The sequence below is a fragment of the Gopherus evgoodei genome, chromosome 1 (genome assembly GCF_007399415.2).
Source record: "Gopherus evgoodei ecotype Sinaloan lineage chromosome 1, rGopEvg1_v1.p, whole genome shotgun sequence".
NCBI classification, from domain to species: domain Eukaryota; kingdom Metazoa; phylum Chordata; order Testudines; family Testudinidae; genus Gopherus; species Gopherus evgoodei.
Window position 1 is genome coordinate 123,111,403 of NC_044322.1, and position 12,261 is coordinate 123,123,663.

Here is a 12,261-nt window from a genome sequence, read left to right on the forward strand (position 1 = left end):
ATTTTGTTATGGAATTTTTTTATATAAAGTTATTCCATATCTTTAACTCTGGAATGCAGCCTGTCCCTATTTTCCCTATTGGAGCTCTTGTTCCCTTGGAAATAACTTGCCAATCACTTAAATATTAATAGTGCTATAGAATATCAGGATTGGAAGGGACCTCAGGTCATCATCTAGTCCAACCCCCTGCTCCAAGCAGGACCAATCCCCAGACAGATTTGTCCCAGATCCCTAAATGACCTCCTCAAGGATTGAACTCACAACCCTGGCTTTAGCAGGCCAATGCTCAAACTGCTATCAAGTGGGACACTCCTGATTAGGAGGAAAACAAGATCAAGTACTGCTGAATAACTCTTATTCAAAGTAGCTTAAATGGAAACTTACTTTACAGACCAAACTGGGTCTACAAGTATGACAGTTGAAAAGTAGGTTGTTTGTTTGGAGCCTATTACATTCATGGAAAAAAAGTAAGATAATCAAATGCCTGTAGTAGCCCCTTTAAAGTTTGAGCATTACTGGACAAGCAATTAACCAAGATAATATTTTCACCAATTGTAGCTGAATTGAAATGTTTGAAATATTTATTTACATAAGAAGTATTAATAAATGGGGTACATTCAGTTAATTAAAATACCCACCAAAATGCACTTTGACAGCACCGTGGCTGGGTAGGGTTTTAGTTATTGACTGTATCCCTTTGTTTCCTACTTACAGTTTAATGTGCAGTTTGAAGCCTTACAACCCTCACTTGCTATAACTCAAGAATGTGTACTACACTTTACAGATATTAAGTGCCTTGTTTGTAAGTCTCAAGGCATGTCTACCATACAAATTTACAGCAGCGAAGCTTTGCCACTGTAGCACTTCTGATGAAGATGCTTTAAGCCAACAGGAGAGCACTCTCCTGTTGGCGTAATAACTCCACCTCTGAGAGAGGCAGTAGCTGTCAGCAGGAGAAGCTGTCTTGCTAATATAGTTGTACTGACCTAAGCACTGCTGTAGACAATGCTGTGTCGCTCAGGCAGCGTGGATTAGTTACACCAAAGTAATTTTGTAGTTTAGAGCAGGGCTGAATTCTCATTGGGGCACAGAGGAATGAACCAAATTCTATTCTTGTAATTTGCACATAGAGCGTGCAGTTAGTAACTTACCCCAGTCTCTGTGAAATGTAAACATTGTACATTCTTCTTCTGCTTGACAAATGGAAGGCTACACAGTAGGCTCCCTTTATAGATCTGATGGCTCCATGTCAGTCAAGTGCTGAATTAAAGACACTAGTCCTTTCCTCTAATTCATTGGCTCCTTTTTTCTGGAAGTGCTTAACCTGTGCCTCACTTCTTGTATCATATGTCTTTTAATGATTTTTTTCTTCTCTTTCCAGATCTAAAGCACAACTAAAAATGAAGTAAAAGGTGGGAAATCATAGGATAAAGCCAAGATAAAAGGAGAGCAACAGCTGAAGGGCCTTATACTTAAGCTATGGGTGACAGAGCCTTGCTTTTTCTCTGGGTAGGTGAAACCATGAAAGGCCTCAAATGTTTTTGGCTGTAAGGCATGGAAAAACTACAAGAGGAATTATAGATGAGTAAATGACGGTGGATTACTTGTAACAGGACTTCAAGATGAGACTGCATATTATGGGTATTAGTATTGCACTTGATGTCCCCTTTGATTCCTTCCCTCAGCATCTCTGAATAGATTGAGCGTGAGGCTCAGGATGTGTGAAAATATAAAAAACACTCAGGTTTGTGTCTGATAGAATTTGTCTGTGTTGAAAGTTGGTCAACCCCTTCCTTTTAACAGCCTAGCAGGCTGCAGCAGGCCATCGAGAATTGGTAAGGATATCCTGCTCTTAAAGGTATCCCCAAGAATGTCAAACACAGGATGGGAAGTCTCCTCCACAGCTCCTGAAGGTAAATTCAATATGGATGCTGTGACACCCATCAGATCATGGAACTGTAGAGTGTCCTCAGAATGGGAAGTGGCAGACGCTCATCTGGTGATTAAATCAGGTTTGTAGTCTCTCAGGTGTTTTTGAACAATACCATACAATCTCCTCATCTTCCTCTTCCGATAGAGTATCAAGTGCCACTGCCTGAGATGCAAATGGATCTAGTGGAACTGGGTCCAAGGATTTCTCAGCTGCCAGAGTCAGTACAGCTGAAACATCCCCTCTCCATCTACAAGGATGACAACTTAAAAATTCCTGTAGCAGCACCCCATCATAGAGCTCAGGACTGATACTCCCCAGCAACTTGGATCTGGGAACAAATCCACAGGAGGAGGAGGAGGAGCAAAAGGAGGCATAAACCAGGAGAAAATAGTTCTCTTCTTCTTTTATCCTCCTCTAAACATGGATCCAGTCTCAGCTCTGCGCTGGACCACACAGATGAGAGCAATGGTCCTGGAGGGTGGAGAGAAATAAATAGAAAACTTTTCATGGAGACTTTGGAGGACAAAGTCTAGACAGATCAGAGGAGAGACTAATAATCTCTTGCTCTTCTTTTTTTCAGGTGAAGACAAACATTAGCCTCTTTTCCTCAAGATCCTCGATTTCTTACTCAGATCAGAAGACTGCTTAGAAACCAAACAGTGAACATCTGCCACTAACGTAAAGGTCTACATAAGATCTGAAGAGGGACCCAGAACCAGAGAAGAGGTTGGAGCTGAAGAGCAGGATAGTGCAAAATCCAATGAAATACCACTGGTTCTCAAAGTTGAAGCTGAAACGGGCTCGGGTTTTGGAGCTGAGCCAGAGGGCCCATGACAGAGTTAGACAGATCCAACAAATCTGACGTGTGATCTAGGATTCTAGTAGCATAACCCTGAAAAAGAGCTCTGTATAGCTTGAAAGCTTGTCTCTCTCTCTCTCTCTCTCTCTCACCAATAGAAGATGGTCCAACAAAAGATATCATATCCCTCACCTTGTCACATCTAACAATGTCGGTCATCTTGTTGCCTTTTTTGGAACTGACACAGCTGGAGTAAACATGACTCAAGTTCAAAGGCAGGTAGTTTGGCCTTTCTCCACCAACTGTGCCTTCAAAACTGACTGCCTGAGCCACAGGATCTGGAGTAGTACCCAAGAAAGTTTCAGTTTTCTGGAAACTTTGAGGTGCTTTTGACTTGCTGGAAGAAGTCACAGGAGCCAAAGCAGGGGTCTCAGGCCTTGGATCAGATGAGTGCCTGGAGCCTCATACCTCTTTAGGAAGAAGCACTTACAATCTCTTCTGCCTCTCCTGGTGAGGTCTGGACATGAAAATCCAACAGATAGAACATGCAGGAGAGTGTTCCTTATTCAGGTAATGTGGTCATCCAATGCCAGAAAGACAGCGAGACATGAAGCGCACCTCTTGAATACCAGCTCCTTCAGTTCCACCATAACCCAGAACTGAGGTACCAGCTATAGAACTCTGTCAGTGAACTATAAACTACAGCTATCAAGATACTAAGAATGAAGAAAAGCCTAGATCTGAATGGACCAGAGCGGTTCATTTTATTGTGTCACAGCAGTTGGGAATAAACTGTAGTAGTAGCGGGGGTGAGACTCACCTAGAACCTCACACTCAATGTTTAGGGGTGCTGAGGGGAGCTGCAGGAGAGGGAAGGAGTGCTCTAATGGTAAGAACTGGTTGCACAAGGTTCTACCATGAGGCACCACAATACCCAGATGTGGGAATATGCAGATCCACTTGAACTTTCCCACTTACTCTCATTTTGCAGATGGAGAAAGACAGACATTTAGAGGTTGAAGGTAGAAGTCCCAAAAGCACACGTGACTTAAGAGCTTAAATTCTATTGTCAAAAGACCTGGTCCATGAACACAACGGTTTTGGTTTGGGATAGTTAAATTGGTACAAACCCTAGTGTAGATGCAGTTTTACCAGTTAAAAAGATGCCTTATATTGGTATAGCTTATTCCTGTATAGGAAGGGGAGTAAGCTTTAAGCACTTTTTTATTATTTGTAGCACCTATTAGCCCTAGTCAGCCCATAAGTGGGTTGTACTGTTTTAGCTGTACCAGTATAGTTACAGTGCTATTGTGTGTGCAAACGCTAGTTTCACTGGGACTTAGACCCTTAAAAGTTTGTCAATTTTGAAGATTGAGCTTAAGGTGCTCTTGACGTTTTACTTGTGCCTACACCGTGTGTGTTTTTAAAACCTATTCAAATCTTAGTGTGGACAAGGCAAGATGCAGTTTTAACAGTAGTTGGTTGAAGGAAACTAGAGGGTCCCTCCTAGGACTTACCATTGCCAGTTAACATGTAGGAATTGCATTTTGTCTTGTCCACACAAAGATTTTAACTGACTTTCCTAAGAATTTTTGTGTGTGTCTAAGCCTACTTAAGGTGTCACAGAGCAAGTCAGAGCCAGAACCAGGATTAAAACTGTTCTCTGAGTAGGGGGCTGCTTGAACTATAGTGCATTTCAGGCAAGTCACTTAACTTGCCAGTTTAAGTATTGGTGAAATGGAACATTGCCTCCTCTCCATCTTTGAGCGATCAGGAATGGGGTTGGTACAGTACTTTGAAGAGCTAAAGAACGGGTAGAAAGTCCAGTAGAATTTTGAGGTGCAAAGCACAGCACAGAGAGAGAGTTAGTCTCTAGATAAGGATTTTTGTTGCCATAGTACCAAGGTAGAGTGTTATTGCATAGAGAAGGTATGCAAAATAAGAGTACTACTGCAGGTGAATTACCCTCCCCTGTTTCCTCAGAAAAGTTAAAGCAACATCTCATGTGAATAGATGCACTGAAAAAAAGGGGCTGATTAAATCCAATTTAGTTATTCTGATGCACGTTTGTGAGTAACCAGCTCTTAAACTGCTCCCCTCCTCTTTCCTACACAGAATTACTAAAAACTAGCATATTCTTCTCTCTTTCCAGTTTCTGTTCCCCCAAGAAAAAATTTCTCCTACAGCTACTTAAGAGTGTCTCAATGTCTTCTTAACCACTAGCCTTATCCCCCTGCCTAGCTCACTATCGCTTCCACACCATTTCTGGACTCATTCCTGCTGGCTCCCAGCTTTTCAAAGAAGTCAGGACTTGAAAGCAGGGGCATAGGTCATGCTGTGCAGGCAGTCCAGGGAGAGGATGCACTAGCATTTGACTTTGTCCCTTTGTTTTGCTCTCCTCCATCATTGGTGTAAAGGGTTGTATCCTCAGAAGATGTTCTTATAGCATGCTGGGTACGTACTGCAGATGTAACCTCTGTCCAAGACATAGATCATTAGCCATTCATGCCACTCTAGGAACATCTTACATGCTGTTACAGTTGTTGGAAGAGTATTTGTGGAGACCATAAAATGTGACAAAGACATAACACCCTTAAGTCTTGTATTGTTCACCAGTCAGATGGCAACAGGTCTTAACCACTTTCCAGGTGTGCCTAATCATGTTGCTTTAATTCAGATTGTACAATTGCCAAAGAAGTTTTACAAACGTTTACTAAGGCAGGGGTCACAATATAATTTTTCTCCCCGACAGTACTGATTATCATCTTTAAATCTAAGCGTGGTGATATAGGCTACAACAGTTCACTGTATGCAAGGATCCCTTTCAAAAGATCATTTTAAACAGGGATTGCTTATCAATTTGGAAAGACGACTTTTTGATTTTTAGTAACCTCACACAAGAAAGTGAGTTCTGTATGATACAAGTGTTCAAAAGGAAGAGTGAACAGACCCCCCCCCCCACCGTGCTACTGCATTAAACTGATTCTTGTAAGAGTTCTGAGTATCAACCACCTCCAAAGAATCACTGCTTAAAAAGTGAGAATTTTAATTAATTAGCCTTTATTTTCATAATCACTAATCACACAATGCAATTAATTTTGCTAGGAAAAAAAATCATTCACAAAGCACCAGCAGGAACCTTCTTTTTATAAAGAGTAAGCAAGCAATTAATGCTTTTCTAATACATAATCATTTTTAAAAATGTTTCTACAAAAAAAAATGTTTTTTTAACCACCCTAATATTTTGACAGATGAGGGAAAAACAGTTTGAATCAATCCAGTCTAAAATGATCACATCAGGCAAGGGATGCAGAGGGGTTTGTAAGACGACAAGCTTTTTTTTTTTTACATTGCAAGCTTTTTATCAAAGTATATAAAAGTTTAGTCTAGAAAAATAAGTATGGACTGTATACAGTTATTGTGCTTGGAGACTGAAAATGTCAAAGCACCACCATTCAAAAGGCACAGGAAATACAGATTAGGTATATTCCTTACAAGGGTTTTTCTCCTCTTAAGTTTATAGTTTAGGTGCAAAAGTACTGCCACTAAAGTAAAAAGCAAGGGTCTATCTCCACACTCAGTTGCTGGCCAGAGACTGATGGATAGGAGGCTGGAAGCAGCGCACATGTTCCACTGGTGTACCTTCTCCATCACCAGACTTCATGTACTTGTCCAAAATAGTAATTATCTCATTGTTCAGGAACTGGAATTTGCGAATTCTCTCAACCATTTTCTTCAAAGGCTGCAATGTCAAAAACATACATTCAGAAAAGAAGTTTTGAGATTAAAATCAGAACCAGCCTTTGATAAAATCAATGAGAGCAACTGCCTCAACCCAGTAGTCTTCTGCCAATTCAGCACCTCATGAACCAGTCAGGTTGACTCTGGCTATAAGTATGAGACAAAGTTTCTTGACACCTTAAATGAATGCCAATTTTAATTAAAGGCTCCACAGGCGAGCCTGACATTTACAGGCCAATCACCCTAACTTCAGTACCGGGCAAATTGGTTGAAACTAGAGTAAAGAACAGAATTGTCACACAGAGATGAATACAAGTTGTTGAGAAAGAGTCAACATGGTTTTTGTAAAGGGAAATCAGGTCTCACCAATCTACTAGAATTCTTTGAGGGGATCAACAAGCAGGTGGACAAGGGGGAATCCAGTGGACATAATGTACTTAGATTTTCAGGAAGCCTTTGATAAGGTCCGTCACCAAAGGCTCCTAAGCAAAGTAAGCTGTCATGGGATAAGAGGGAAGGTCCTCTCCTGGATCAGTAACTGGTTAAAAGGTAGAAAACAAAGGGTAGGAATAAATGGTCAGTTTCAGAATGGGGAGAGGTAAATAGTGGTGTCTCCCAGGGGTCTGTACTGGGACCAGTGCTATTCAACAAAGTCATAAATGATCTGGAAAAAGGGGCAAACAGTGAGGTGGCGAAATTCATTGATGATTCAAAACTATTCAAGATAGGTAAGTCCACTGTAGACTGCGAAGAATTACAAAGGGATCTCACAAAACTAGGTGACTGGGCAACAAAATGGCAAATGAAATTCTATGTTGATAAATGCAAAGTAATGCACATTGGAAAACATAATCCCAACTCTCTCTCTCTAAAAACAATGGGGTCTAAATTAGCTGTTACCACACAAGAAAGAGATCTTGGAGTCATTGTGGATAGTTCTCCGAAAACATCCAAGCAATGTGCAGCGGCAGCAAAAAAGCAAGCAGAATGTTGGGAATCATTAAGAAAGGGATAGATAATAAGACAGAAACTATCATATTGCCTCTATATAAATCCATGGTATGCCCACATCTTCTATACTGCATGCAGATTGGGTTGCCCTGTGTCAAAAATGATGTATTGGAACTGGAAAACGCACAGAAAAGAGACAGCTTCCATATAAGGAGAGATTAATAAGACTGGGACTTTACAGCTTGGAAAAGAGACGACTGGGGTGGGGGGTGGATATGATAGAGGTCCATGAAACCATGACTGATGTGGAGAAAGTGAATAAAGTGTTATTTACTCATAATAAAAACTAGGGATCACTAAACTAATAGGCAGCAGATTTCAAACAAACAAACAGAAGTATTTCTTCACACAATGTACAGTCAACATCTGAAACTCTTTGCCAGAGGATGTTGTGAAGACCAAGATTATAACAGGGTTCAAAAAAGAACTAAAGTTCCTGGAGAATAGGTCCATCAATGGTTATTAGCCAGGATGGGCAGGGATAGTGGCCCTAGTCTCTGTTTGCCAGAAGCTTGAAATGGGTGATGGGATGTATCACTCAATGATTACCTGTTCTGTTCATCCCCTCTGGGACACCTGGCATTCGCCACTGCCAAAAGAAGGATACTGGGGGCTTGTGACACGATGCGGCTGCGGTTTGTCCTGCAGCGGGGCTGTGGGATATCCTACTGCCTTGCTGTCAGTAGCCTTAAGCCCAGGCCCTGGTTAGGGCTGAGCAGCAAGCACAGTAAGTCAATAGGCTCAGGCCCTTAGGCAGGGCTGAGCAGTAACAGTTCTAGGCCCGGCCCTTAGGTCAGGCCGGGGCAGCAAACACAGCAAGTCAATAGGTGGCTTTCGGCCTCCTCAGAGCAGGGGAAAATGGGGAGCCTGCCACCCAAGAGTTGGGTGGCAGGGGAGGAATGCAGGCCCTCCCACTCCACTGCGTCCCGGCCCGGGGCCCTAGCAGTGGCATGGAGTCGCTGCTGTCAGTGGGGATCCAAGCCTCAACACGCTGACACTGGTTCTGGCAGTGTTGCAGCCAGACTGGGGTCGGCTACCCCTGGGCCACTTCCACTCTCCCCCTTATCGAGTACCTGAGTCATCGTGGTATCAGCAGAGAGGTCAGCCACCATCGGCTCCTCGGGGTAAGTGTTCATGGGTGGGCTCAGCGGGTCCTCGGGGTAGCTGGCACGGGCCAGACTCAGCTCTTCCTCCGGGTAGCTGGAGCGGGGTGGTCCCGGCCAGGCCGCCTTGGGGTAACTGGTGCAGAGCAGGCTCGGCCACTCCTTCTCAGAGTAGTGAGCGTGGGGCAGGCTCAGCTGGCTGGGCGTGAGCATCAGTGAGCAGGGGCCGCAGGCTTCTGGCCGCTGCAGGAGCTGGGGGTCCACTGAGTTCTGCAGGTCAGCTTTTGTACTTCTGGGTCTGCACCGTGACCTCTGAGGGGCGGGCGCAGGCCCCGGTGGCCCCGCCCACAGTGGGGTTGGGAAAGGTTTGTCCTGCAGTGGGGCTGTGGGATATCCCACCACCTTGCTACACACCCTCCTCCTCAAGACTGGCTCCTGGTCGTCGGGGCCAGCCCCATCCATGTCCCCCAGGCAGGACAGGAAGTCCGTGTTAGCATGGTCCTTTCCAGCCCTGTGGTGGACGGTAAACACATACAGCTGTAGGTCCATCATGTGACCCGCATATAATTGTTCTTCATTTGAGCCAACCATCGAAGCGTGGTGTGGCGTGGTGTGAGACAAGTACGAAGGGGGCCCCTAGTAAGTAATAACCCAGCGTCGCAGGCCCACTTTACTGCCAGGGCTTCCTTGATCACGGCGTAGTGTCATTCAGGCGGAAACAATTTGCAGCTAAGGTATAAAACAGGGTGCTCCTCCCCATCCACCTCCTGGGACAGGACCGCTCCCAGGCCTACTTCTGAGGCCTCCATTTGGAGGACGAACCCTCGGGAAAAGTCCGGGCTGTATAAGATGGGTTCACGGCAAAGGCAATCCTTGATGGCCCGGAAGACTTGGTCACACTCCAGGGTCCACTCCACCCGTTGGGGGCTGTTCTTAGTCAGGAGTCCTGTTAATGGGGCCGTGATGGAGGCAAAGGCGGGGATAAACCTCCAGTAGTAGCCCGCCAGTCCTAGTAATTGGCACACCTGACGCTTCATAGTGGGGGGTGGGCAGCGGCTAAGGCTTGGACCTTCCCCACAAGCAGCCTCACCTGTCCGTTCCCAATAGTATATCCTAGGTAGGTCGTCTCCTGCCACTCGATACGGCACTTCTTCGGGTTGGCAGTCAACCCCGCAGGACTGCCGCCACTCGCTCCAGGTGGTTCTCCGAGCGGTTGCTGTAGATGACAACATCGTCCAGATACGCGGCTGCGTACTTGTGATGGGGGCGAAGGAGGCAATCCATGAGTCGCTGAAACGTGGCCAGGGCCCCATGGAGGGCGAAGGGCATCCGAGTGAACTGATAGAGGCCTGAGGCTGTGGCAAAGGCAGTCTTCTCCCACGACGTGGGCTCAAGGGGGATTTGCCAGTATCCCTTGCTTAGGCCGAGGGTCGTAAGGAAGCGGGCCTTGCCTAAGCGATCTAGCAGCTCGTCTACGTGTCCAACTTCGAGATAGAGTTGATGCGGCGGAAGTTGATGCAGAAGCACTGGATGCTGTCTGGTTTAGGAACTAGGACTACGGGGCTGCGCCACTCACTCTGTGATGGCTCAATAACGCCCAGCTCTAGCATCACCCGAACTTCCTCCTCGATGACCTGGCGCATCCGATAAGGTAAGGGTCTAGCCGCCCCTCAGATTACGACTCCCGGTTCAGTCTAGATGGTATGATGTTCCAGGTTCGTGTAGTCCGGCTAGGCGGTAAATGTTTTACGGAAGGCGTGTAGGAGGCATCCGGTCTGTTTTCGTTGCTCGTCCGTGAGTGACTCCCCGAGCTGCGATGTTGTGGGGTCCTCGGGCAGGGCAGCCTGGGGTCCTAATTCCGGCTCGGGTGGGCAGGGGTCGATCAGGAGGCCAGGGTTTCAAGAGGTTAATATGATACCTCTGGGTCTTCATCCGAGGGTCGGGCTGGTTAATCTCATAGGTGATTATGTTCATAGGTAGCCCGAACTACCTCGTACAGCCCCTGCCACTGGGCCAGTAGCTTGTACTCGTTGGAGGGCAGGAGGAGCAACACCCGGTCCCCCGGTTGAAACTCGCGAGCCTGGGCCCCTCGGTTATAGGCCAAGGCCTGGGCTTCCTGCGCCGCCTCCAAGTTTTCCTGAGCGAGGGTTACGGCTCGGTCCAGGTGGCCCTGAAGCTGAAGGACATATTGGAGAAGGCCTTGCGTGGGTGATGGGGTCTGCTCCCAGGTCTCCCTCATGAGGTCCAGGAGCCCCCTCGGTCGCCGAACATACAAAAACTCAAAGGGGAAGAATTTGGTGGAGACTTGGGGAACCTCCCGGACAGCCAGGAGCAGCAGTGGGATTAACTGGTCCCACTGGCGCAGGTCCTCGGGTGAGAACTTGCGCAGCATGTCTTTCAGGGTGCGGTTAAACTGCTCCACCAGGCCGTCGGTTGGTGGGTGGTACACTGAGGTGCGTAGCTGATTGATCCCGAGGAGTCCACAGATCTGCCGCAGCAGCTGGGAAGTAAAGTTGGTACCCTGGTCGGTAAGGATTTCCCGGGGTAGGCCAATACGGGCAAAGACCTTTACCAGTTTGTCGGCAATGGCCCTCGCTGTGATGCTCCGGAGCGGGACAGCTTCGGGGAAGCGGGTGGCATAGTCCGCGATGACTAAGATGTAGAGAAACCCAGCCCGGCTTCTCGGGAGGGGTCCTACCAAGTCCATCTATCGCCACCCGCTCAAATGGCGTCTCCACAATGGGCATGGGTATGAAGGGGGGCTCGGGCCGTCCGGGAGCGGGCCGCCAGCTGGCACGCCGGACAGGAGTTGCAATAGTTCTGCACCTCCTGATGCACCCCGGCTCAGAAAAACCGGGACAAGATCTGGGCAAGGGTCTTTTCCTGGCCTAGGTGCCCGGCTGCTGGGACGTTGTGGGCAAGCCTCATTACCACCCGTTGGTGGCACCAGGGCACCAACAGTTGAGTTTGTAGTTCCCCAGTGCAGGAGTCCTGATCCACCCGATAGAGATGGTCGTGCCGCAGCTCGAAGTGCGGCCAGCTTCTGGCCTGGGCGGGATCAAGTAGGGTGCCGTCGACTGCTGCGAGCTGCTCATATACCCGGCCCAGGGTGGGATCCTCCCACTGGTCCTGGCAAAAATCTGTGTCAATCGCAGGGTTATCAATGGGCTTTGGCAGGGGATCCCCTGACGAGATGTCCTGGCGCTCTGGCCTTGCCTCCTCAGCCGGATCCTCGGGGCGGTCCCCTTCGAAGACGGGGATGACCTCAGGGTTCTTCCGGGTGTGGGCCCGCAGGATGCCCACAAATTCCGGCCAGTCCCGCCTGAGGATCACGGGGTAAGCGAGCCGTGGGGCCAGACCGACCATGAGGGTTCATGTGAGTCCCCCCACCGTAAGGGGAACCCGGGCGCTCGCGTACACTCAGACGTCGCCATGAATACACTGCAAACGTACAGTTCGCAGGCGGGGTTCTTCAGGGACGCCAAGGTTCTGGCGGACAAGTGTCTGTCTGCAGCCCGAGTCAATCAGGGCTCGCGTCTGGCAGTCCCCAACGGTTACGGGCACGGTGATTTTAGTGGCCTGCGGCCCTCGGGCGCGGTTCTTGCCAGTGCAGACATGCCCAAAGCTGCAATCCATCTCTGGACAGTCCCGCTGAAGGTGCCCCTGCCTCCCGC

General features: G+C 47.6%; 1 protein-coding gene and 1 long non-coding RNA gene across 6 annotated transcripts in view; one reads left to right on the forward strand and one right to left on the reverse strand.

Annotated features, from left to right (window-relative positions):
• The first annotated feature begins 1,382 nt into the window (after positions 1–1,382).
• LOC115655619 lies at positions 1,383–5,851 on the forward strand. The gene is made up of 2 exons (XR_004001435.1): positions 1,383–1,509; positions 2,514–5,851. It is a non-coding gene; the product is annotated as an uncharacterized LOC115655619 (long non-coding RNA).
• Positions 5,852–6,067: 216 nt separating this feature from the next.
• Positions 6,068–12,261, reverse strand: part of CYFIP1 (cytoplasmic FMR1 interacting protein 1) — a 143,417-nt gene continuing 137,223 nt past the window's right edge. For all 5 annotated transcript variants that reach the window (XM_030571191.1, XM_030571175.1, XM_030571199.1 and 2 more), the window contains one exon: positions 6,068–6,474. In XM_030571191.1, the coding sequence (XP_030427051.1) occupies positions 6,310–6,474 (165 nt within the window). In that variant the 3' untranslated portion in view covers positions 6,068–6,309. The remainder of the gene's footprint in view (positions 6,475–12,261) is intronic.